Source organism: Rhinatrema bivittatum, chromosome 3, assembly GCF_901001135.1.
Source record: "Rhinatrema bivittatum chromosome 3, aRhiBiv1.1, whole genome shotgun sequence".
NCBI lineage: Eukaryota > Metazoa > Chordata > Amphibia > Gymnophiona > Rhinatrematidae > Rhinatrema > Rhinatrema bivittatum.
The window spans coordinates 280510858-280537151 of NC_042617.1; the positions used below are offsets into that span (position 1 = coordinate 280510858).

At 48.5% G+C, this 26294-nt stretch overlaps 3 protein-coding genes across 4 annotated transcripts in view; all 3 read right to left on the reverse strand.

The window, feature by feature from the left end:
• The window catches only part of TIMELESS (timeless circadian regulator), a 148094-nt gene extending 136014 nt beyond the window's left edge, over positions 1-12080 (reverse strand). The window contains exon 1 of the mRNA XM_029594810.1: positions 11865-12080. The gene's annotated coding sequence lies outside the window, so the exon portion shown is untranslated. The remainder of the gene's footprint in view (positions 1-11864) is intronic.
• A 3721-nt stretch (positions 12081-15801) lies between these two features.
• MIP (major intrinsic protein of lens fiber) lies at positions 15802-20238 on the reverse strand. Its single transcript, XM_029596982.1, has 4 exons — positions 19833-20238; positions 18566-18730; positions 18082-18162; positions 15802-16114 (listed from the first exon to the last, which is right to left on the reverse strand). The coding sequence occupies exons 1-4, from the start codon at positions 20190-20192 to the stop codon at positions 15929-15931; spliced, it is 792 nt and encodes a 263-aa protein (XP_029452842.1). The 5' UTR covers positions 20193-20238; the 3' UTR covers positions 15802-15928.
• A 1460-nt stretch (positions 20239-21698) lies between these two features.
• The window catches only part of LOC115087514 (aquaporin-4-like), a 72342-nt gene continuing 67746 nt past the window's right edge, over positions 21699-26294 (reverse strand). For both annotated transcript variants that reach the window (XM_029594816.1, XM_029594815.1), the window contains exon 5: positions 21699-22407. In XM_029594816.1, coding sequence (XP_029450676.1) covers positions 22192-22407 — 216 coding nt within the window. In that variant the 3' untranslated portion in view covers positions 21699-22191. The remainder of the gene's footprint in view (positions 22408-26294) is intronic.

Below are 26294 nucleotides of genomic sequence, written 5' to 3' on the forward strand. Positions count from 1 at the left end.
GCTGCCACCTCAGGAGTCTGTGTTGAATCTGATCCCATTACAGTTTTGATCATTTTTATATAGTTTATGAGAAATCTAACATTGCCTGAGGCAGGAAGGAATCTCCTTTGTTTTTATCAATCTTGGTGCCACAGTTAAGCAGCACATCAGACCTTAGTTCTTGGTAGCTGAAACAGACCTAATCAACAGCATTTGCATATATGAGAGACAACTCCCTTCAGCTGTAAATATTAGCAAACTGGCCTGTTAAACTGTAAAGTAATTGTTTGGAATATGTGGAAACAATTAGTATTATGCAAGCAGTGGAGTATATACAAGCAGTAATTATGTGGGGATGTCAGGAACAGTTCTGTGTGCCTGCACATGTGTAAATTAAGATAACCGGTTCTGAGTTGGCCAGGCCCAGAATCAATTTTCTATATTCTTATGTGCATTCTGTCTGTATGCATCCGAGTTCATCAATAGTCACATTCAAGCAAAATAATCTCATAATATGATGCAATCAATATCATGTGAGCTTTATCTTTGACTAGTTTCTGGATGGTCCTGGCGATTAGTGGAAAAGGGTGAAAAGCATACCACGAGATCTTGCACAATCCACTAAGAATTCCATTAGACTGAGCAGAATCGATCTACCTTGTGACTGCTGACCGTTGCGAACAGGTCTATGGATGGATAACCTCACTGTCGGAAAATCCTGTTGGCTGTGTTCTATTTGAGGGACCACTCATGACGACTAAACAACCTGCTGTATTTATCTGCTTGGGTGTTCTGTATACCTGTAACATACATTCAGGCCGATTCAGTAAAGTCCGTGGGAGAGAGGACGAACGCCCGCTCTCCCGGCGCACGCACCGGCCCCTCGCCGGTGCGTGCGCCGGGAGAGCGGGTGCGGTAGAAACGGGGAAAAGGAGGCGCTAGGGACACTAAGGACGCTCAATTTTGCCGGCATCGGTTCTCGAGCCCGCTGACAGCCACGGGCTCGGAAACTGGATGCCAGCAAAATTGAGCGTCCGGTTTTCGGCCCGACAGCAGTAGGCCGAATTCAAATTTTTTTACTTTTTTTTTTACTCTTCGGGATATTAAGTTGGAGGGTGCACAGAAAAGCAGTAAAAACTGCTTTTCTGTGCACTTTCCCGGCGCTAATTTCTGAAAGTAAAATGTGCGGCTTGGCTGCACATTTTACTTTCTGTATCCCACGCGCATACCTAATAGGGCCATCAACATGCATTTGCATATTTATGCCCGACACTGTACAATGTTTCGGACTCTCTCACGTCCTTCTTCAAGGACATGAGAGTAGCAATGTGTTGAATTCGCACATTGCTGGAAAGTTGTGGGCATAAAGTTCATGGTTGTAAAGAAAAAAGAAAAAGAAAGCACTGCACCAAGATCAATGGAGATATCAAGATAAGTTTTGTGAATTACACATGCTAATTTTAGAATACATGTTAATTCTTTGAAGATAAAATATCTATGACAATATTTTATTTTAATACACGGGTGATAGAAGTACAAAAATATATACAAAAAAAAAGGATCGTCAACATTTCATGGACTGACCTATGATTAAATATAAGGCAGAGTGACAATGGTATTTATCACCACACAATGCTGCCTATTATGATGGTCAATAATAAGAGTATCTAATGATTTGAGAGAATAGGGAAGGGGGTCACTATTTACGTTTATAGCATTCCTCCCGTTCTGTCAGGTTGTCTTTTTTTCTGTATGAAGGTAAAATATTATATTAGGATTCCGACAGGTTCGCTCCCCCTAAATGTGGACTTGTGACAGAGATATTGGATATTTCCCGATATGTTTATTTTTCATCATTAGAAATTAATCTCTCTGTAATTTCAAATTCAAGTTGTAATTTTCTTGAATGGATAATGGATAACGCATAAATAAATGAAAATAAATTAATATGTTAAATGGTGGTGCAGTGCGCCGATATTGCTGGCTAAGAAGTGTATCCTACAGATATGGCTGTCTACTGATCCACCAACATTGACACATTTGAGAAAAATGACCCATCAAGCGTGGATATTAGATAAATATACTGAAAAAAAATCGAATGGTTTAAGAAAAGCCATGGGAGGTATACTTAAATTCTTTGTCCCTTTTTGCGAGGGGGTTGCTTATTAATGATTTGCCTATGTCTCAAGCTGTCTTATAATATGGAGCAGGTGATTGTTGAGATTACTTACCTGATAATCTCCTTTTCCTTAGTGTATGCAGATGGACTCAAAACAAGTGGGTATAGTGTGCTCGTGCTAGCAGTTGGAGACGGATCCGACGTCAGCACGGGTACATATACCCCCACAGGAAGTGCAGCAATTCAGTAATCTTCCTTGCAAAGCTGTTATGGATATATGACCGATCGATTAATTAAACAGGATTACCCTGACCGATCGATAGTAGCTGGAGACCGCCAGTGTTCTCAACCGGAAGGCGTCGACACCCGGCAGGGTGGATGCCCTATTATAAGAAAGACATGGCTTACCGTGAGTCGGTGAATCCCCATGTATGCCGGCAGCCGGGCGGGATGCTGAGTCCATCTGCATACACTATTTATTTATTTATTTATTTTAGGTTTTTATATACCGGAAGTTCCTGTATACAATACATATCACTCCGGTTCACAATTAACAGAGAAAACTATCGCCGGGAAGGCGGTTTACATGGAACATACATGGAACATGGAACATATCGAATAAACTATAGTAAAGTACAATCTAATTTAAAACAACTAAAATAAACTTAGGAAATAACTTGGTACATGTAACTGAAGCAAGATGAACATTACATTATTGCTGCAAGGCAAGGCTGGATGTTTGTTCTTATTGCTATTAGCTCTCTGGGAAAGCTTGATGGAATAGCCAAGTTTTGAGTTTCGCCTTGAAAGTAATGTGGCATGGTTCAAGACGGAGGTCTGGTGGTAGTGAGTTCCAGAGAGATGGGCCCGCTGTGGATAGAGCACGTTTTCTCAGGGTAGATTTTGCAGGTTGTGTGATCATTCTATTCTGGTATGCCGTTCTGGTTGGTTTGTTAGAAGAGTGTAGTTGAAGCTGGAAAGTTAGGTTGAGTGGGGAGATGTTGTGAAGGGCCTTGTGAATCATCATGCAGGTCTTGAACTGAATCCTATATTTGATGGGAAGCCAGTGGAGATGTTGGAGGATCGGGGTGATATGGTCCCTTTTTTTGGCATTGGTAAGTATTCTTGCAGTGGCATTCAGTACCATCTGGAGTGGTTTGGTAGTGAATGCTGGAAGGCCTTGCAGGAGTGAATTACAGTAATCTAATTTAGTGAGAATGATGGCCTGGAGTACTGTGCGGAAGTCCCTATAGAGTAGAAGGGGCTTTAGTTTCTTCAGCACTTGTAATTTAAAGAAGCATTCTTTTGTGGTGTTATTTATGAATTTGTTGAGGCTGAGTCTGTTGTCTAGTAGTACTCCCAGATCTCTGACTTGAGGTGCTGTAGAGTATCCTGAGGCGTCTGGAGGGTTGCTGGATGTTGGCGGGGCAGATTTATCTGGTGCTATTATGAGGATTTCCGTTTTTTTGGTGTTTAGAACGAGGTTGAGGCTGGTTAGAAGATCGTTGATGGATGAGAGGCATTTTTTCCAATGATCCATGGTTTTGTGTATGGTCTCTGTGATAGGTATGAGAATTTGTATGTCATCCGCGTATAGGAAATGGGTGAGTTTGAGGTTAGTAAGCAGATGACAGAGTGGGAGAAGGTAAATGTTGAAGAGGGTGGGGGAGAGTGATGATCCTTGTGGTACCCCCATCTTGGTTTGGATGGGGTGAGATTCCTTATTGTTTATCTTAACTTTGTATGATCTGTTCTCTAAGAAGGATTTAAACCAGTTAAAAGCTGCTCCAGTGATGCCGATATTTGTCAGTTGTTGTAGTAGGTTAGGGTGGTTCACGGTGTCGAAAGCTGAGGAAAGATCCAGGAGCGCGAGGAGACAAGGTTGGCCTTTTTCGAGATTGAAGATGATGGTGTCCGCTAGTGTGGCTAATAAGGATTCGGTGCTTTTTTTCTTTCGGAATCCATATTGATTATTGGTGAGGATATTGTTCTCTTCAAGGAATTCAGCAAGTTGTCTGTTGACAACTTTCTCCATAATTTTAGCTAGCATGGGGAGGTTAGCTATAGGTCTGTAGTTGGCCGGATCTGTGGTGGGAAGGTTGGGTTTTTTGAGGAGAGGTTTGAGCAGTGCTGACTTGAGTTGGTCCGGAACTTGGCCTTGGGCGAGGGAGCAGTTAATGATATTGGCAACTGGCTTGGCAATGATGTCATGGATTGAACTCAGCAGGTTTGATGGTATATGGTCTAAGGGGTGAGAGGACGGTTTTATCTTCTTTAGGATATTCGCTATTTCTAAGGTGGACGTGGGTTCAAGAGATTCAAGGACAGCTGTGTGTGTGATGGGTTGAAAAGCGGTTGATGTAGTTGATTGCTGGTTGTGGTTGTTTGCGAGGCTTGTGTGTGGCGTTAGTCCTTTGAGGGGGGCTACGAGTGCTGTGATTTTGTTGTCGAAAAAGTCGGCAAGTTCACTGGCTTTTTTTTGAGCTTGGTCGTCTGGGATGTTTGGTCCGGGGGGTTTAGTGAGGGCTGAAACATAAGAGAAGAGGGCTCTTGAATCAAATGAGAAATGGTGTATCTTTTTGGAGAAAAATTCTCTAAGGAAAAGGAGATTATCAGGTAAGTAATCTCAACATTTCCTAGCGTGTAACAGCGTGTAACAGATGGACTCAAAACAAGTGGGATGTACAAAAGCTACTCCCAGACTGGGCGGGAGGCTGCCCGAGGCCCGTGCAGGATTGCCCTCGCGAATGCGGTGTCCTCCCTGGCCTGGACATCCAGACGGTAGAATCTGGAAAAGGTATGAAGGGAGGACCACGTCGCCACTTTACAGATCTCTGCAGGCGACAGCATCCTAGTTTCTGCCCAAGTGAGCCCAAGTGAGCCCAAGTGAGCCCAAGTGAGCCCAAGTGAGCCTTGACCTGTAGAGGTGGTGGTTTTCCCGCGTCTACGTAGGCCGCCTTGATAACTTCTTTGACCCAGCGGGCGATAGTTGCCCGTGAGGCCGCTTCCCCTTGCTTCTTCCCGCTGTGAAGGACGAACAAGTGGTCCGTCTTTCGTACTGCTTCTGACACTTCCAGGTATCTGGACAGTAGCCTGCCGATTTCGAGATGGCGTAGAATTTGACCTTCCTCTGACTTCTTCAAACCTTCAGTGGTAGGTAAAGATATGGTTTGGTTGAGGTGGAAGTGTGAGACTACTTTGGGTAAGAAGGAAGGAACTGTGCGAAGATGGATGGCTTCTGGAGTGATACGGAGAAACAGATCACGGCAAGACAGTGCTTGGAGCTCTGAGATGCGGCGTGCTGAGCATACAGCCAGCAGGAACACCATCTTCAAGGTCAACAAACGGAGGGACAGGCCTCGAAGAGGACGGAAGGCGTGTCCCGCTAGAAAGTCCAAAACTAGGTTGAGGCTCCACAGAGGTATGGGCCACTTCAGTGGCGGACGAATGTGTTTGACTCCTTTCAGGAAATGTGAAACGTCTGGGTGTCTGGCGATGCTGTTGCCGTCACTCCGCGGACCGTAGCAGGAAAGTGCTGCCACTTGAACCTTGATGGAATTGAGAGACAGACCCTTCTGAAGTCCATCCTGCAGGAAATCCAAAATGATAGGAATCTTAGTGGCATGTGGATTGGTGCTGTGAGTTTCGCACCAAGCTTCAAAAACTCTCCAGATCCTTATATAAGTTAGCGATGTGGAGAACTTGCGTGCTCTGAGGAGTGTATCTATTACCGGCCCTGAGTATCCTCGTGTCTTCAGTCTAGCCCTCTCAATGGCCAGACCGTAAGAGAGAATTGAGCCGGATCCTCGTGGAGGATGGGACCTTGCCGCAGCAGGTCCCTGTGTGGAGGCAAGGGTAGTGGAGTCCCTGCCAGCAGTCTTCTCATGTCTGCGTACCAGGGTCTTCTTGGCCAGTCCGGGGCCACTAGAAGAACGAGGCCTCTGTGCCGCTGAATCTTGTGTATAATGGCGCCCAGCAGGGGCCATGGAGGAAAAGCATATAGCAGGATCCCCTGGGGCCATGGCTGTACCAGGGCATCGATCCCCTGGGACAGAGGATCCCGCCTGCGGCTAAAATATCTGGGTACTTGAGCGTTGGACCTGTCCGCTAGTAGGTCCATGCCCGGGGTCCCCCACCGATTCACAATCATCTGGAACGCTGTGGGTGACAGCTGCCAGTCCCCTGGATTTAGGCTCTCTCTGCTGAGGAAGTCCGCCACGGTGTTGTCCTTCCCGGCGATGTGGACAGTGGAGATGTCCTGGAGATTTGCTTCTGCCCAAGTCATCAGGGGAGCTATTTCTAGGGATACCTGTTGACTTCTGGTTCCGCCCTGTCGGTTGATGTATGCCACCGTGGTGGCGTTGTCTGACATCACTCTGACTGCTCTGTGTCGAAGTCTGTGGGCAAATCGCAGGCACGCTAGCCTGACCGCCTGTGCCTCTAGTCTGTTGATGTTCCATCCCGACTCTTCTCTGTTCCACCGCCCTTGGGCGGTGAGTTCTTCGCAATGTGCTCCCCAGCCGCTCAGGCTGGCATCTGTTGTGAGCAGGGTCCAGGTTGGAGAGGACATTCTGGACCCCCGGCTCATGTGGCTTTGCTGCAGCCACCATCGTAGCTGATTCCGCAACCTGGCTGGTAGAGGTAGGTGTACGGTGTAAGTCTGTGATCGCAGGCTCCACCGGGATAGGAGGGCGCGTTGTAATGGTCTCATATGCGCCCGTGCCCATGGTATCACCTCCAGAGTGGATGCCATAAGGCCGAGGACTTGCAGGTAATCCCAAGCTGTGGGCCGGGTGGCGCGCAGCAGGGCCTGCAGACGATCCTGGAGCTTCGCTCGTCTCTTGGGGGTCAGGCTGACTCTGTCTGCCTGAGTGTCAAATAGGACTCCTAGGTATTCCTTCGACTGAGACGGCTGTAGGGAACTCTTGCTCAAGTTTACTACCCATCCTAGGCTCTCTAGAAGAGCAATAACTCGGCTGGTTACCCGGTGGCTCTCTTCCGGTGACTTTGCCCTGATCAGCCAATCGTCCAGGTAGGGATGGACGAGAATCCCCTCCTTCCTGAGGGCCGCCGCCACTACTACTATGACCTTGGTAAAGGTCCGCAGCGCCATGGCTAACCCGAAGGGCAACGCCCGAAACTGGAAGTGTTGGTTCAGGACTTTGAAGCGTAAGTAGCGCTGGTGATCCCGATGGATTGGGATATGCAGGTAGGCATCTGACAGATCTAGGAATGTGAGAAATTCCCCTGGCTGTACTGAATTTTTGACAGATCGCAGAGTTTCCATGCAAAAGCTGGGCACCCGTAGGTGGCGGTTGACTGACTTGAGGTCCAGGACGGGCCTGAAAGTGCCCTCCTTCTTGGGCACTATGAAATAAATGGAATAATGCCCAGAATTAATCTCCCCCCGCAGGCACTGGAATTATGGCTTTGAGGGAGAGAAGCCTCTGTAAGGTAACCTCTAGTGCCGTCCTCTTCAGGGGTGAACAGGGAGATTCCACAAACTTGTCCGGCGGGAGCCGCAGAAAGTCCAGGTAGTACCCTTCTCGGATGACGGCTAGGACCCATTGGTCCGAGGTAATCTCGAACCACCTGCGGTAGAAGAGGGTCAGCCTGCCCCCAATGGCTGCTACCCCCAGATGGGCCGGCTGATTGTCATTGTGGGGTATGGCCGGGACAGGAACCCGAGCCGGATCCCCTCTTATTGCGCTTATCCGAAAGGACTGGTTCCTGGCCTGCGACCGAGGTGCGTGGTAGCCAGTCCCGTAAGGGTTGAAGCGCTGAGAGGTTCTACCTCTGGATGGGCTAGAAGACGGGCGCTGCCTCCTCTGTGGCCTGTCTTCTGGTAGACGAGGTAATGGAGGCGCCCCATTTATTGGCCAGTTTCTCCAGGTCGCTGCCGAACAGGAGAGATCCCTCGAAGGGCATTCTCGTGAGACGTGTCTTGGAAGAGGAGTCGGCCGACCAGTTACGTAGCCAGAGCTGCCTCCTGGCTGCCACTGAGGATGACACTCCCTTGGCTGCCGTACGGACGAGGTCGGAGGCTGCATCAGTGAGGAATGAGAGAGTGGATTCCATCTCTTCTCCAGGGCCGTTGCTCCGAGCCTGTGATAAACAGGAACGCGTCACCACAGTGCAGCAGGTCGCAATTCGTAGGGACATGGCTGCTTCAGGATGGCGTCCATAAGCCGGTCATGTGTATCCTTGAGGGCCGTCCCTCCTTCCACCGGAATGGTGGTGCGCTTCACAATTGCGTTAACTATGGCGTCTACCTGAGGGCACGCCAACATGTCCTTAGTTGCCGGGGCTAAGGGGTACATGCCAGCCAAGGCCCAACCCCCTTTGAATGGAGCCTCCGGCACAGCCATTCCAGATCGATTAGCTGCTGTGCCACTTGTAGGAGGGGAAAGTGGTGAGAAGTTTGGCGCAGGCCTTCCAACAGGGGGTTCACTCTAGGTTCCCCTGGGGCGTCATGGCCCGGAAGAGCCAGTTCCGACAGGCATTGAGAGATCAGGCCTGGAAGATCCGCTCTGGGAAAGAAGCACCTCATAGTCCGATATGGTTCCATCCCAGAGGGAAGTTCTCCCTCCTCGGGGGGCTCATCTTCCTCCGGGCAATCTGAATCCCCAGAATTGGGGCTATCAGGTGGCGAGTGGCCGCGCCTAGGTCGCGAGGGTCCAGGAGCCGGGTCATCCGGAACGTACGGACCCGGTCGGGAAGCCGATTGCATCGTGACAAAGGCATGAATCCCTTTGAATAATTCCACCCAGGAGATCGAAGCCAGATCTGGCCGCATGGGTACCAGGCCTCCCTGGTTCACTGGCTGCTCCCCACTGCTTGCTGGCTCCGGAGTGTTCCCTGAGGAACCGGCAAGAACACTGGGCTGTGACCGGCCCTGGCCCGGGACTCCCAGGGCCTCTTCACATTGGGCACATAAGGAGTCTGCATCCTCGTTCTGTGTGGCCCTGAGGTTGCATGCAGAGCAGAGACTTATGCCTGATTCTGGAGGTGCCGGTACTGCCGAAGCCTGGGCTCTCTTACGCTCCATCTCGCCGGTGAACTCAGTCCGAGTCTGCGCTGTGCGCGAAAGGCGGGAGCCTGCTAACCAGCGCTCAGCAACGTACGCCTAACAATGTGCGCCTATGGACCGGCGCCTAGCAATGTGCGCCTAGCAATGTGCGCCTATGGACGGGCGCCTAGCAATGTGCACCTAGGAACGGGCGCCTATCTCCGTGCGCGTAGCAACGTGCACCCATCGCCGTGCGCGTAGCAACGGGCGCCTATGAACGGGCGCCTAGCAATGTGCGCCTATGAACGGGCGCCCGTCTCCGTGTGCCCATCGCCGTGCACATAGCAATAGGCGGGACGCTCCAGGTAGAAGGCGATGGCGAGCAGACAAACAAAATGGCGACCCTCTTGACGGGCCACCCCAGAGGCACACTCTGCTACTCCTCGGATCCTTCGGAGACCAACAAGTAAAGATTATACGCCTTACCTTGTCTTCGGCGCTTCCCGGCTGCAACCCGGGCGGTCTCCGGCTGCGGGGGGAGAGGGTGAGTACCTTCACCGCCGTGCTCAAGGAGGTGCACCCGCTGCCTCTAAGCCGCGCCCAAACTCGTCTCGCTCGGGGGCCAAGTCCACGCCGGGACCGAGGCTGCCTCTAGGCTGCGCCCGAACTCATCTCGCTCGGGGGCCAAGCCACGCCCGAACCCTTCTCGCTCGGGGGCTGGGTCCCTGCCGCGAGTCGGCCACCGGACCGAGGCACTTACCTCCGAGGGACCACGGAAATCACCTCGGGAAACTCAACTGGGGGAGGGACCGACAGGTATCACCGCAGGAGTGCGGGGCTCGTCGTTAGGAGATGTCGTCTATGAATTTAGTCGATAGAATTTGGAAGAACGCTCAGCGAGCGTGAGGTAGCTCCAAACTGCTTTGGAGACGGAAATTACTGAATTGCTGCACTTCCTGTGGGGGTATATGTACCCGTGCTGGCATCAGATCCGTCTCCAACTGTTAGCACGAGCACACTATACCCACTTGTTTTGAGTCCATCTGCTACACGCTAGGAAAAGTGATATTATTCTCACTGTCTGAACGAGATGGTTCAGGATTGGATGGGGTGGGGAGAGGGAGGGTTGGGATGTTACTGACTTTTCAAATATATATTTCCTATTCTGTTATCTTGCCTGATGGTTTGAAGAACCCCTTTCCATTGTTTATTATTGTTCTAGATTTGGAATGCATTGGATAAAAAAGCTTTACCATATTGTTATGATAAAAATTATTGTATTGAGTCTGAGTAGGTCTGGGTGTGCCCGCTCATGGCTATTACTGAACGCATTGTGTTATATTTATCTCAGTAAACAGATTTAAACATAAAATCACCTAAAACAATGGTATATTCAAGGTGTACCTCCAGAGCAGTTAACTCAATTAAAGGGGACATGTTATAATTGACCCCCCTGCTCGTCCAGACCAAAATGTCCAACCACAAGTTAGACATCTCTGCCATCTGCTGGAGACAAAATCTGCATTTTCAGCAAATTATCCCAGCTAAATTCTATCTGGCTAAAATTTAGCCACATAAATCGAGGGCACTCAGGAAAGAAACGTAATTCGCTGAATTATCTAGCTAACTCCGATATTCATCTAATTTATCCAGTTAATTCTGATCGTGCCGCTAACCTGTCCTAAAGCAGCTGAAAATGGATCTCAAAGAGTGCAGTGAAGCTTTAATTCTCTATCTCCATCTGCTGGTAGGGGACAAAAGCCTACGAGTCTGATCTGGGGAATGATAAGGAAGGAATATTTCTACAATCTCCAAATAGTATTTGCCTCCCGAGAAAGTGGGATTTTAGAGCAGGGGCTAGATGCTGGAAACAGGATGAAGCAGAACATGGTACTATCCATGTTAGGTGGGTCCAGGTTCATTCTCGTTGCTCTGTCTGAAATGTCTGGGGAACAAGTTACAGTTCTGGGTATGTATGGACTTCCCAAACCTATTCTGGTGACCCAACAACCAGTCTGGTTTTCAGAATATCCACAATCAATATATATGTTTGCCTACCCCGTAGAGTCAGTATATGCAAATCTAATCTCATGCACATTCACTATGGATATCCTTAAAATCTGACTAGCTGCTGGCAGGGCTGACCTTAGGAGGGTGTTCGACCCAGAGCAAATCGACCACAGTAGGATCCTGGCCCTCTGAAATTATAGCAAGGATAGGGCTGCCATGTCAGTGCATATACATAAACCCCCATTTCACACAACATGCAGGGTTCTGAGTAGTCACCTCTATTCTCCCTCCCCCTCCCCCCCATCTAAATGAGAGCAGCCCCTACTTGAGTTCACCAGGACAGGTTTGGGATGCTCTAGTGCATGCACATGTACTCTGACTTTCCCTGGCCTGGCACATACCAGTTTGCTCCTAGTTAGGCAGAGACTCTTCCCTAATCAGACGAAATAAGCGAGGGGCTGCACAACATAGGAAAAAAAGCACCTCTGCACCACTCCCTGACAGTGCCACAGCACTTTCTTTAATGGGGGGAGGGCAATACAATGCCAGCCTGAGTGTACGGGTGGCTCCACGCCGAGCACACTACTATTCCCAGACTTCAATTTCTCGCCCCACACCAACTGCCACGGTCAGAACCAGCTGCGCAAAGGGAGCGGCTGGAAAGAAAAAGGGTCAGGTCCGCAATTAAAAGAGGGGAAGGACGGAAGCCCGCGGCATCCTCCCTTCCCTGCCCGGGCGCATGTGTACCTGGCTCATGCACCTAGCATCCCCATCTCCGGCACCATCGGCGCGAGCCCAGCAGACGGAAGGAGGAGAGAAACAAGCAGCGCGCGAAGCTCTATCATCGGCCAATCAAAAGCGGCCAGACAACGTAAACTGGAGAGGCGCGCTGTAAAGCGGAATGTTCCATGCTGAGGTGAAGGGGTGAATAGAGGGTAGCAGCTGTTACTGGGGGCGGGGCTCGATTATACTTTGGGGGGGGGGTTTATTTCCTAGTAGTTGCAGTGTTGCTAACCTCGCTTATTTACCGCGAGATTGGGCTTCTTTTTGTAGTCATTCGCGGGTTTTTTTCCGATTCGCGGGTTGCTTTTAATTGGGCTATTTTTTCTGCCAGTCGCGTTTTTTTGGGCTTGTTGGGCGGGACTTGTGCTCTGAATCATGTTACAGTGATTGGCTGCTGCTGCGATGAAGCCTGTCCATAGCAGGCCCACCCTATCCCTATATTGCAGCAGTAAGCCAATCAGAGCAGGAGCTGCAAGCCTTGTTGATGCACACGTCAGGAGCACATTTGTAGGCAGACCTAGCCAGCACTGCACAGCATCGCACGTGGGCGGAACGGGAAGAGCAGCAGAACGGCATTGGAGCGCAACAGCAAAGGAATCCAGAGTGTGCAGCTACAGCCAGGTATCAGGAGGGGGAATGAGAATGTGGGGGCCAGAGATGTACTTGGAGGGGGCTGGGGAATGAGTATATTGGGGGCCAGAGATATACTGGGGGGGAATGAGTGTGAGATGTACTTGGAGGGGGGGAATGAGTGTGTGAGGGGCCAGAGATGTACTTGGAGGGGGGGAATGAGTGTGAGACGTACTTGGAGGGGGGGGGGGAATGAGTGTGTGGGGGGCCAGAGATGCACTGGGAGGGGGGGGGGGAATGAGTGTGTGGGGGGCCAGAGATTCACTGGGAGGGGGGGAATGAGTGTGAGATGCACTGGGAGGGGGGGGAATGAGTGTGAGATGTACTGGGAGGGGGGGGATCAGCGTGGGGGGGGGGGCAGAGATGTGCTCGGAGAGGGTTAGGGAAGTGGGAATGAGTGTGGGGAGCCATAGATGTGCTCGGAGGGGTTAGGGAGGGGGGAATGAGAGTGTGGGGGCCAGATATTTGCTTGTAGGGGGGTGGGGAGAGGGGTATGAGTATGTGAGGGCATTAACTGCTATAAAAAAATAAAATGTTTCAATCTCATTGGTTCTGGGCTTTTTTTGGGCTTGTTTTTTTGGAAAAAAGTGCTTGTTCTTTCATGAAAACCTGGCAACACTGTTGCAGTAAGAAAGAGGTGGAAAAAAACAGTCTCTGTAATGGGTCTTCAATCCTCTGAGGCTATGAAATGGGCATAATCCATGGCTGCCTTTTACACCACTCCCCCTTTTCTCTTTTCCTCTCCTCAACATTTTCCTCTCCTTAACACAATTAGGAGTGGGAGAACAGCAGCCACTGTCCACTGTTCTAGGGTTCTGTGATAGTATCCAGTTATATGCGTAGCAATACACATAATAAATGATAGCAGAAAAAGGCGAACTGCATCCATGAACACAAACATAGTGTCACACCTTTGAGTGTCCTAGTAAACAAAGAACCAGTGCAATTAGAGAAGAACACATCTCAGCTATGGCTGCAAGTCTGATTTGACTCCCTGGGCCCATGGAAATGACAGATGATGTTTTCAATAACTGGATGGGTTTTTTTTAGTGCAAAGTGGGAGAATTATGAAATTGCAACAGAACTTAATGAAAAAGATATAAAAATAAGAATTGCAACACTGCTGGCTGTAATGGGCAAAGAATGCTATACGCTACAGTAGCACCTGTCCATGCCACCTGCAGACAAGGAAGAGCCCTACAAACGTTTAGGTGTAACCCCCCTCCCCCGCTGTTCCTCCCCCGCTGTTCCCTGCATGCTGCCTGAAAGCGGAAGGGCTGTAGCCGATCAGCAGCATTCTTTTGCCTGGGATTCTGAGTTCTGGCCAATAGAATCAGGGCTAGCACAGCGGGCAATGCCCTTGCTTCTCAGTTGCTCCCTCCTTTCCAGTATGGCCTACAGGCAGCAAATGTCCTACAAGTATTGTGTACATAACCAAACCCAGCTTCCTGGCAGCACAGGGTGTGCTTGATATCCAGGAATAGAAAAATCCCAATTGCTTGTTTCCAGGGCATACAGGGCATGCTAAAAGAGGGGAAGAGGCTGGATTGAGGGATGAAAAGAGAAAGCAACAAAAAGCAAAAATAAGAATAAGGAAAATTAAACAGATGGAAAATATAAGAGAAAAACATTATTTTCCCTGGTTCCTATAACATTTGCCTGGTGCTTGAATTCTCTGATTAAGTTTCACCCCTATCAATATTGTACAAGCCTACAAAGCCATATCTGTTATTTACAAAACCATACATCAATTCACCACCCTTGATCTACAAATCCCTCTCCAAGTGTACAATTCGACAAGACCTACCAGAGATGTTTTAAGAGGCTCCCTCCAAGTACTCCCCGCGAAAACGACCAGACACATTACCCTAAGAGATCGTGCCACCTCCACAGCTGGCCCTCTCCTTTGGAACTCCATTCCTATAGATCTCAGACAGGAGCCCTGCCTCCTAACTTTTAGGAAAAGACTTAAGACTTGGTTGTTCAAGCAAGCTTTCCCGGACACAATCTAATGACACAATCTAATGACTCCTCAAAACATTCAGCCCTTAACCATGCCTTTTGTATATAGTATTTAATTTGTATATTGTTTAACCATTTCTATTCTTTCCTCTCTCTTCCTTCTTACTCCAAGTTCTGCTACCCTTGTTAAATGTAACTGCATCTTCGGTCACCACAGTTCTAGTTTGATGTATATACTACACTCCTGTTTTATGTAAACCAGCAAGATATGTTTTCATGATTGCCGGTATATAAAAACCTTAAATAAATAAAGCCCAGTTAGTGAAAACCTGGCCAGAATTATTTAAACAAAAGAAAAAGCGACTAGAATGAAGAGGAAAAACATATTTACATCAGTGGAAGAGAGGAAAAGCACATCTGTCTTTGGAGATTTGTGCCACTTGGCAGTTTTTGAAAACAAATTAAATAATCCTTTTCAGAGGTTGTAGCACACACAGAGATTTCTGAGGAACACAGATAAAAAAAAAAAATTAAGAGAGAATAGTGCAACATCTTCTAAGCATCCCTCATCCCCCATCTCAAAATCTCTCCCACGCAAAAAGCAATGAATACCAAGCAACATCCCATGGATTATTTTCTTATCCATTATGCAAATGTGTTAGCATTGTAGTCCCAAGGGAAAAGGAGAATGTGATCAGTTTAGATGGATGTAATGGAACTATTTCTCTAGTATGACTCTTTTTTTTCTTAGGTCAGCAAACCAAAGCTCCCCATTCATCTCTTACTGATTGTAAGAATGCGGGGACTGCCGCATTCTTATGATCCTTATGCTCAGATGGACGCATTCTTACGATCCTTATGCTCAGATGGACCATAAGGGCAGCTGCCTGAAGTTAGGAGGAAGGGTGCCCAGAGCTCCCTAGTTTTACTCAGAACAGTCAATTGTGTTTATCTGTTGGTCCACGGCCCACTTCTATTGACCTCTTCTGTACCTTGTTTTTCTATTTTTTGTTTTTATTTCCACACTGAAGAAAACAACTTTGAGTCCCAGAATGCACTAGGAAAACCCTGTATTTCCGCAGTATGCAAAAGGAGAAAGGGCACCCCAATGGCTTCTGGGCAGGGTTCCCAAAAACCTTTCATCTCGGTCTTCCCTTAAGTGTCACATGGCTGGCTCCCATCTCCCTCCCTCTTTCTTAAAACTATTCCAGATATTAGCAGAAAAGGGGAAAAAAAAAATATCATATTGCAGACTCCCCCCCCCCCCCCCCCCCCCCCCCCCAACCCTCTAGTTCAAACATCGGTAAGGAATTCAAACACACATCTGCCGCCCTGTGCTAAAACATGCTCCCTGCTTCCCGGTAGGGAAAGAGTCCTGGCCAGGTGAAGCTGGTGGCTTGGAACCATCCCTGTGTGGCTCCATGTGGGCCAGTCCTTTACAGAGACTGAGTCTTCAGTTCCACAGGCTCTGCCCTAGTCTTCTGCTGCTCTTCAGGTGCTGCAAGGCTGGCTCCCCTGAGAACAGAAAATCTCTCCGGCAGGCCCCGCATTCTGGGAAAGAGTAGGAAGTCATAGAGGAGGGCCCCCAAAGCTCCGCCAATGAGGGGCCCCACCCAGTATATCTATGGGAGGAAAACAGGGAGAGAAGCTCAGTTAGAGTGGGGGGGCCGAGTCGGGGTTGGTGAAGGGATAACTTCTTAATTATATAAATGCAGTTTATACCTAATGCACCCACTTCCTTTCCTACCTAACGTACCTTCTTATCTATTTACCTGTAATCTGCCTCATATCTGTATGTATTCATTACTTATGTCCTCAGTGCCTTTCACTTTACACAGTCCACCTTGGGCCTGCCTTTAGGAAAAAACACACTATCAAATGCTTAGAAAGAAAGAAATAAGATCTAGAGAAGGTGAAGGAAGAAAGAGCATGCAGAAGCTCGTATATTCCTTTTGAGAACTGGTGTAAAATCCGTGGGCAAAAGTACTTGTGAGTTTGCACCTGCCTGCACAGTTTTTAAAACTGTCCCATAAGGTGTCTAAAACTTAAAACAATAAAAGGACAGAGCACAGGAAGGCAAGCATGGGAAATGAAACAAAAGTAAGATCATAACTCTGGCAAGAGGGATTTTGGGGTTTCTCACATGTACTCGCAAGGCCAGATTTAGGCATAGGCAGGTGCCCTGGGTGTCAAATTCTGAAGGTGTCCAAAAACTTGGATTCTCTCTTCCGCTCTCTACTTTCCATAGGGAGCCTTGGGATCCTGCCAGGTACCTGTGACCTGGATTGGCCACAGTTGGAAACAGGATACTGGGCTTGTTGGGCCTTTGGTCTGACTCAGTATGGCAAGTCTTATGTTCTTAACCCCTTACCTTAAGTCCTCTGCCTATGGTGCTGTAATCTTAAATCTGGCCCTGTGTACTCAAGTTATAGCCTTCAAGACTACTGGAGGATAAGAACATCTTACTCTTCCCATACAGACCCATCAAGTCTTCTCATTGTCCAAGAAAGAAACAGAAAATCTGACAGTAGATAAGGGGTTCATAAAGTCCATCTCATCTACCCCACACTATTCCTATTGCAGTGCCACAGACTCCAAATCTCTGTCGTCCCTTTTCACCCTTTTATAACTAAGGATTATTTGTGCCTGTCCCAGGTTATTTTTAATTCTGTTACTGTTTTTGCCTCCACAGGCCAGCACCATCCATGGGAGGCTGTTTCATGGATACACCAGGGCCGAATTTCCATTGCTGGTGCCCATAGGCAATGGGGGGAGGGGGTTGGATGCCCTCTTCCCATCCCCTCTTCTGAGATGGGGGGGAAGGGTAAACTCCTAGCTGCTTACCTAAAGTGGCTCTCTCCCGATCCTGTGGCTTGAGCAGCGGCAGCCTAGCAGAAATTCAGTGTGGGGCCTGCAGCCTGTGGCTGTATGCTCAAAGCCCTGCCGCCTCCTCCCACACGAGCTTCCTGTTACTATGGAAACCCATGCGAGAGGCAGGGCCTTGAGCATGCGGCTGCGGGCTGCATGCCCCACATTGAATTTCTACTAGGTTACTGCTGCTGCTGCTGCCAGGATCACGACAGAGCCATTTTAGGTAAGCAGCTGGGAGCCAGGCCCCTGTGGAAGCATAGCAGCAGTGGCAATGATCCAGCACCTATTAAAATTTGGCACTAGAGGCTGTTGCCTATGCCTAAATCAGGCCTGGGCTGAACCATTTTTCTGTGAAGAAATAATTCCTTATGCTACTCCTGAGTCTACCTCTACCTTGAGCCTTTATTAAAATATGAAGTCAGGAGGCTGGGGGCCATAGTAGAGGACTCCAGTTCCGTGGCCACTGGTCCACCAGATTTTGCCTTAGATTGAAAATATTAGCTAATGGGACCTGCGATCCCGCCATTCACCAGAAGATAGCAGCAGATGGCTGTCAAATATTTCCAGTATGTCCTACATGTCTTGTTTGTCTGCTGCTCTATGTACTGGCCGGATGCACTAAGCAGTATTCCCATAGATACAAAATAGAGAAAACCTTTTAGTAAACCAGATCCTATGTGTCTAGCTTTGTCTGATGACTTCTTTGCATTCTGCTTACCCAGTGGTTTGTGAAGTTTCTGGTAATTAAGGCAGGAGCAAAGGATCGGGCCGGATTCATGCCAGCTCCTGTGTAGTACACCTAGAATAGAGAAAGCTAGAGTGAGACCTGTGGGAGGTGCACAAGGTCTTGTGCTCCCTGTGACTGTCGCGGTGGGGGGCAGGTGTCACGTCCTGTGTTCCAGAACCAGAAACTGGTCACTTTTATCTCTTTGTGCATCAACCTTACCCAAATGTAATTGGTTATTAATAATAATTATAACACTGCTTCTAGTCCAGTTCCCCTTTAGAATTTGGTGTGGAAAGTGCACTGACATCTGCCAGAGAGGTAGACTGCATGCCCGTGTTTGGAGGGTTTATAACCGTAAAGCACCCTGGGATCCATGTAGATAGAAGGTTCCATGGAAACAGAAATTTCTATTAGTTTTCTGGATTTTTTTTTTTTTTTTGCTTTATTAAGGACCTCTGCAGGAGGGGCTGCTTACCCCAAAGAGGTGTCCCAGGGCAAGGGAGAATCCGATCGCCAGTGCCACGGAGCCCAAACGGTTGTTCCTTCGCTCATCATATGTGGCAAAGACGCACAGGACAAACTGCAGCGTCAGGAAGATTTCCACTGTGGTGGCTTGCCCCAGGCTCATTCCAGGATGCGGCTAGTGAAGGATTAAGCGACAGCAACAAAGAGATTATTTTTCCAAGCGCTTCTCAGAGCCCCAGCAGCAACGTGAGATGTGCTGAACGCAAAACAGGACTTGATAATTTCCTGAAGAAAAAGTCCATAAACAGTTATTAGCCAGGTAGACTTGGAAAAGCCAACGATAATCTCCGGGCGTGAGATAGAAGAAGCAGATCAACTGGGGATCTGCCGGGTACTTGTGACCCAGGCTGGCCACTTATCGGAGACAGGATGATGGGCTCGATGGGACCTTGATCTGACCCAGCATGGCACTTCATATGTTATGAACTTTGCCCGGCCTCTGAAATGTCAAAAAACACTCAAGGACAGCAGTAGTGTCATAGAACACCCCTTTCCCCTCTCACATGAACCTGCTTTATTAATCCAAAGATTAACAAACAAAAAGTAATAATATAAGGCCATACCTTTTTATTGGACTAACAATACTTGACCAGCTGTTGGGAGTTTAAACGGCCTTCCTCAGATCCAAACAGAACTAACATGGCAACCACATTGCTTTACTCATAATGTACAAGAGCAGGAGCAGAAGGAGGTAGAAAGCAGAGGGGGCTATAAGGTGATCCCCAAAGGTCTCTGCGATGCCTCAGGGTAGTGAGACATGGTGCCCATCCTGTGTCAGTGTTTCCTCCCTGCCGCTTCAGTCTGTTTGGGGGTTATGGATATCTCACTGCAGAAGCTGGGAGAAAATCTCTGTGCTTAAAGGATGAGTTGAGGTTTACAGACAGACAGAGTATAGGTTATTATCCATAGGTACAGAAGCAGGCAGGGGTAGTGAACAGATTCTGTGACTGTTGAGGAGCACAAGGGGGCAGGCAGAGGGAAAGCATGGGCAATAAATAGAGATCCAGTAATTGCTGAGGATGGAGTTGGTGAGGGGATATTTACAGGTAGAAATCTTGTTTCACAGCCCCCTAGTAGGGGACTGCAGTACACTGGGGCAGAGGGTATGGGGCAGGTTATCATGTGCCCTTGGGGAGTCCTGGCATGTTGTTCTTACTAGCAGGAAAGATTTAGCCTATGACGAATGAAGGATCTGCATGTTTCTTGCATATATTTACCATAGTGAGTGCCAGATTTCCCCGGACAGCAGCAGGCGTTACGCCGTAGAGCACAGCAGCACCGGCTACAGCCCCGAGGAGCTGTGCAGCGATGTAGAACGCGGCTCGGAGGATGGACATTTGGGAGCCCACCAGGAAGGCAAAAGTGACAGCAGGATTGATGTGCGCACCACTCACATGGCCCACCGACTGAATCATGGTGGCCAAGGCCAATCCAAAGGCCAGGGCCACGTGGAGCACGTGGAGTGAGTCCCCTGTCCACTTCAGCGAGGCCCCCAGCCCAAAGAAGATGTAGAGCATGGTGGCGACGAACTCAGCAAAGACCGCCCGCCAGAAGGCCAAGGAGCGTAACTCCCACATGGCAACTCCTGATGCTGCTGCGGGGGCACAGAGAGGGAGTGTGACAGCGAAGAGATACAGACAGATGCTTCCAGTGTCAGGCAGACTCAATGCCCCTGGCTTGTTGATAGAGTGATGCCAGGGATTTATAAGGGGCAGCAGCCACTAGGCTAGGTTTAATCCCAGGGGTGGGCCCACAGCAATAGCGGTGCCCAGACTTAACCCCCTTTCTGCTGGAGCAGCAGCAGCAGCTGTGCTGCAGGATTCATTTCTAAAACTGTCTCTGCCTCTAGTGAGGCAGTTCTGTGCTGACTCCCTGGTTCAGAGCTGTCCTCTAGAAGTGGGTAGGCACGTGCCAACACAATGCGGTATGCACTGAACACACACTGTAACACACTGATACACTCGAACACACACTGACATTCTGACACACCAAGGACTCATGCAGTTTAGCTCATGCACACATATCAACAGATAGACTCACACGTGCTATTTTTACACATCTAGAGGAATAGATGAATGAGATGCAAGACACAGCACAGGTAGTGATCCTTGTGGGGGCCATGCTGGGTAGTGCTCTGTGCTGGTCACAGGATCCCCTGCAAGGGTAACTTAGGTAACCCACAATTCAGAGGATACAATCTCTTTAGTCTTGCAAGATTTTAGTAGAACATAATTGGAAAGGTACTACTTTATTAAGGGCATTAGCAGGATGCCGTTGGCCATTACAAGGAAAGGTAGGAAGAATGTGATGTTAATTCCTGCCCCAGAGTGCCCAGGCGGCTTCACATGGAATTAATTACCCTTCAGGGAATGGAGCTGGAATTCGAGGGGGGGGGGGGGGGGCAAGTTTCAAGAACTGATCCCAGGAGCGCCCCAGTGAATGCAGTCTGTTAAAGATAAACCATCGGATTCCTTTCCTGCTGTCTCTGATCCACCTCCTCACAGGCTCTGCTAACTGCAAGGCAGCGAGTCAGCTCTGGCTGGCACGCAGTGAGACTGTAGCACACTGCACCTTTGTTTACAGTTTTTGAGTCTGTTCCGCCGCTGGGTGAGCGGGCGCTGGTCTCACGGGATCCCGGCGCCTAGTCATGTCACTGGAGGCCAGGCACACATTCTGCTGACCTGTCAACGGCATTCTCTGGATTATGCTGTCTCTGAAGACTGATTCATCTCCAAAGCCCTGTCTCTGGGTGTCCATTGTTCTCATTACAACAAGCAAAGCGGAACTCCTGTCACGTGAAACCGAACCCTGCATCACGGCGAGCTGTGTTCCAGAGAATACCTCCTGCTCCTGCTCTTGTTTCCTTCCACTGGATTCCAATAGAGGAAAACTTCTTACAACTAATGTTCCAAACCTCCTGTTATGCCACTGGCTCCCACTTTTGTTCCGATTAAGGAACCCTATAATGTATTGTGAAACTCTTTCCCTCCTCCCATCCCACAAATTGCACAGAGCCCCAGCTGAAAAATACTGTGCTACATTGGCAGTCTCCCTATTAAAATAATGGAGTGTCAACATAAGTGTATATTCAATTGGATTTATTTGAATCCTTTGAATTTTCCACACTGTACATATTTTCTTCATAGAGGTACAATTAATCATTTTTCACTTATTACTATATGCTTATTTTTCACATTTTTAGAACATTTCTAACACTGAATTACCAAATCGGTATTAACCAAAAAATGTACAGTATATGCAGATAAAGCTATAATGTGGAAAAGAGTTATATTCCTCTGGGCTGTCTAGTATCTTATAGCTTGGCGCTCTCAATGGGGAAACTGGGGCTTTCAGCACAAACATCTAAAACTAATCCCATTCCTACCACTAGCTCTCGAAGAGGCCTCAAATAAGGCAACCCTCTATCTCAGGCTATATGTAAACTCTTTGGGGCGGGGAAGAGAAAATGCTAGAAGACTCTTGAGAAGTTCATGGACTTGATGGGAGTTGGCTATAAAAGGAAAGGAACCATATGTGAGAACACAACAAGCCCATAAATCTGCCAGCGGGCCATGGCTAATTGTTATCGTGCTTGGAGGCCTGTTTGGCACGCATAACGTTCTGCGTGATAGTGGAGAGGGAGGATCGGGACACGCTGGTTGTCTCCACTATCTCAATGTCCTTGCAGGTTAAGCAGGCCACAAGTTTTTCCCGCGAGGCACTTGAGGCAACGAAAAACTCGTAGGAGATGCCGGCAAGCACGGAGCCCAGCATGGGGCCCATCCAGTAGACCTGTGGAGAGCAGAGAGAGAGAGAGAAACAAAGAGTGAAAAGGATAAATACTGAGTGCAGACATTTCTCTTTAAGAACATAAGAAATTGCCATGCTGGGTCCTACCAAGGGTCCATCAAGCCCAGCATCCTGTTTCCAACAGAGGCCAAACCAGGCCACAAGAACCTGGCAATTACCTAAACACCAAGAAGATCCCATGCTACTGATGCAATTAATAGCAGTGGCTATTCCCTAAGTAAACTTGATTAATTGCAGTTAATGGATTTCTCCTCCAAGAAATTATCCAAACCTTTTTTGAACCCAGCTATAATAACTGCACTAACCACATCCTCTATCAACAAATTCCAGAGCTTAATTGTGCATTGAGTGAAAAATAATTTTCTTTGATTAGTCTTAAACGTGCTACTTGCTAACCCCTAGTCCTTCTATAATCCGAAAGTATAAATAACCAATTCACAGCTACTCATTCAAGACCTCTCATGACCTTAAAGACCTCTATCATATCCCCCCTCAGCCATCTCTTCTCTAGGCTGAACAGCCCTAATTTCTTCAGCCTTTCCTCGTAGGGGAGTTGTTCCATCCCCTTTATCATTTTGGTAGCCCTTCTCTGTACATTCTCCATCGCAACTATATTTTTATTGAGATGCGGTGACTAGAATTGTACACAGTATTCAAGGTGCAGTCTCACCATGGAGCGATAAAGAGGCATTATGACATTTTCCATTTTATTAACCATTCCCTTCCTAATAATTCCTAACATTCTATTTGCTTTTTTGACTGCTGCAGCACACTGAGCCGACAATTTTAAAGTATTATCTGTTATGAAACTGACAGTGGACCCTTAGTCCGAGGTAGAGTAGAAGATACTTAAAGGAGAATAAACTCTCTTAGGTCCCTACCGTCGGAAGGCAAGGCCGGGTAATCCAATGTTGAACAGTTACTTCACCACCGGAAGCTCACGGTCTCCCGAGGAGGAGCCCGTAGAGTCCCGAGCCGCTTGAACTTAGGAAGCTTCCAGAATATTGAAGATAGCTCTGGACACAGGTGCCTCCTGCAGGTCGTAATGCAATCTGGAAGTCGAAGCCAAAGAAAGGTCGGAAGCTGGTCCAGTGGTCGAAGCCAAGAGAAGGGTCGGAAGCCGGTTCAGTGGTCAAAGCCAGGAGAAGGGTCAGAAGCCGGTCCAGTGATCAAAGCCAGAAGAATCCGTCCAACAATAGGAGAAGCAGGAACTAGGACCAGAAGGACAACACCACGAAACACCAGAAGCGGAGTCCAGGAACAGGGAACTCGGGAACAACACCAACCAGGAGCCAGGATACCAAGGCAAGGTCTGAGGGGCAGACCTTGCCTTAAAATAGTGAACCAGCAGGGGAGTTCCCCGGAAGCAGCTGAAATCAATATCCGGTATATGTCCCTTTAAGAATCCTGCTTAGCCGCAAGCGCAGCTCTAAGCAGGCTCGGTGGGGGAGGAGCCAGTAGCAGAGAATGTCGGCAGGGATGCGGCCAGGCCTCAGCAGTGGCCATGGCCACGCGCCGAACGTCGGAGCTGGCTGCCCGCTCCCGTGGGCGCCCCGGGAATGTCCCGACGCCGCGGGTGAGTGGCTGGCCCTGGTTGCGGCGGTCCGCGAACGGCGGCCATAACAGTATCCCCTCCTTTAGGCCTCCCCCTAGAAGGCTTGGGTTTTCCCGGATGATTAGTGTGGAAGTCTTTTATAAGATTCTTGTCCAGAATGTTCGTAGCAGGTTCCCAAGAATTCTCTTCTAGACCGAACCCCTTCCAGGCCAGCAGGTACTCCCATCTGCTGCCTAATTTTCGGACATCGAGAACTTCACGAACTTGGTATATAGTTTCCTCCTGTGCCCTAGGCTGTGGAACTTCAGGAACTTTTTGGCTAGGCCAAGTGAGGACCAAAGGCTTTAGAAGAGACACATGGAAGGAGTTGTGTATTCTCAATGTGGCGGGCAGACGAAGCTGATATGTTACTAGACCTAACTGTCGCAGCACCGGGAAAGGCCCAATGTAACGGGGAGCTAGTCGCATAGAGGGGACTCTCAAACAGATGTGCCTGGTGCTGAGCCACACCTTTTCCCCTGGACGGAACTGGGGGAGCCGGTCATCGAATCTTGTCGGCAAATGTCTTTGCGGAGTGAGCTGCCTTGCGTAGCATCTGTTGGGTATGAACCCAAAGCTGTTTCAGCTTGCTGCAGTTAGCTGGGCCACAGGCGATGGAACAGGTAAGGGTACCGGCAAGGGTGGCCTGGGCTGACGACCAAATACAATCCGAAAAGGGGATGCCCCCGTCAAGGTACCGGCATGCGAATTGTAGTAAAATTCAGCCCAGGAGAGAAGTGCTGCCCAATCTTCCTGACGAGAGTTGACATATAACCGTAGAAATTGCTTCAATGTTCAGTTCGTATGTTCTGCCTGACCATTGGCCTGGGGATGGAATGTGGTGGTAAAGTCCAGAGAAATGCGAAACTTCTTACAGAGATTAAGCCAGTATCGAGCCGTGAACTGAGAACCACGATCTGATGTGATATGCAGTGGTAGTCCATGGAGACGGAATATGTGAAGCATAATTGAGCCAGATGGGGAGCAGACGGGAGGGAGGGAAGCGGGATAAAATGGGCCATTTTGGAAAAGCGATCCACTACTACCCAAATCACTGTGTTGCCCTCTGATAGTGGGAGTTCCACAATGAAGTCTGTGGAGATATGTGTCCTGTCCAAGGCTTCGTGGGAGTTGGCAGTAGTTGTAAAAGTCCCCAAGTCTTCCCGGTAGGAATCTTGTGTTGAGCGCAAGTTGGGCATGAATCAACATATGCTCGTATATCCTTACTCATCTCAGGCCACCAATAGTATTGTTGGAGAAGTGTTTAAGTACAAGCTCGTCCAGGATGCCCGGCTAACTGGGAATCATGACCCCAAGCCAATACTTTATTACAAAGTCTTTTAGGTACCACTGTTCTACCAGGTGGGACAGTGAATGTTGCAGAAAGAATAATGTGAGCCGGGTCTATGATATGTTGTATAGGCTCCTCTATATCTTCAGTGGAGAAGGATCGGGATAAGGCATCTGCCTTAATGTTCTTGTTAGCTGGTCGATAACGAAGTTCAAAATTAAAACGCGTGAAGAAGAGTGCCCACCGAGCTTGATGTGGATTCAAACGTTGAGCTTTCTGGAGGTATATCAAGTTCTCATGGTCCGTGTAAACTGTTATGCGGTGTTGTGCTCCCTCCAACCACTGCCGCCATTCCTCAAATGCAAGTTTAATGGCAAGAAGCTCTTTGTCACCGATGGAGTAAATTCGTTCCACTGGAGAAAATTTCTTGGAGAAATAAGAGCAAGGATGAGAAGTTCCCAATGCGTCGATCTGGCTTAAGACTGCTCCTACTCCTTCAGCAGATGCATCCACCTCCACCATGAATGAAGTCGGGGATCAGGATGCTGGAGGCAAGGTTGTTGTAGGAAGGAGTTCTTGAGTGCCTGAAAAGCTTCTTCAGCCTCAAAAGGCCAGACCTTGATGTTCGCCCCCTTCTGAGTAAGAGCAGTGAGAGGTGCAGCCAGTTTAGAAAAGTTCTGAATAAAACTACGATAGTAGTTAGCGAATCCAAGGAAGCGCTGGAGCGCACGTAATCCATTAGGCTGGGGCCATTCTTGGATACATTTCTACTTGGAGGGGTCCATCTGAAAACCCTGTTTGGAGATAATATACCCCAAGAAGGGTAGTGATTCACGTTCAGAAACGCATTTTTCAATCTTAGCGTAGAGTCAGTTCTCTCTTAGGCGATGCAAAACCTGTATAACATGTTGCCGGTGTGACTGTAGACTGGAAGAAAAGATCAAAATATCGTCCAAATAGACCACTACGCAGACATAAAGTAGA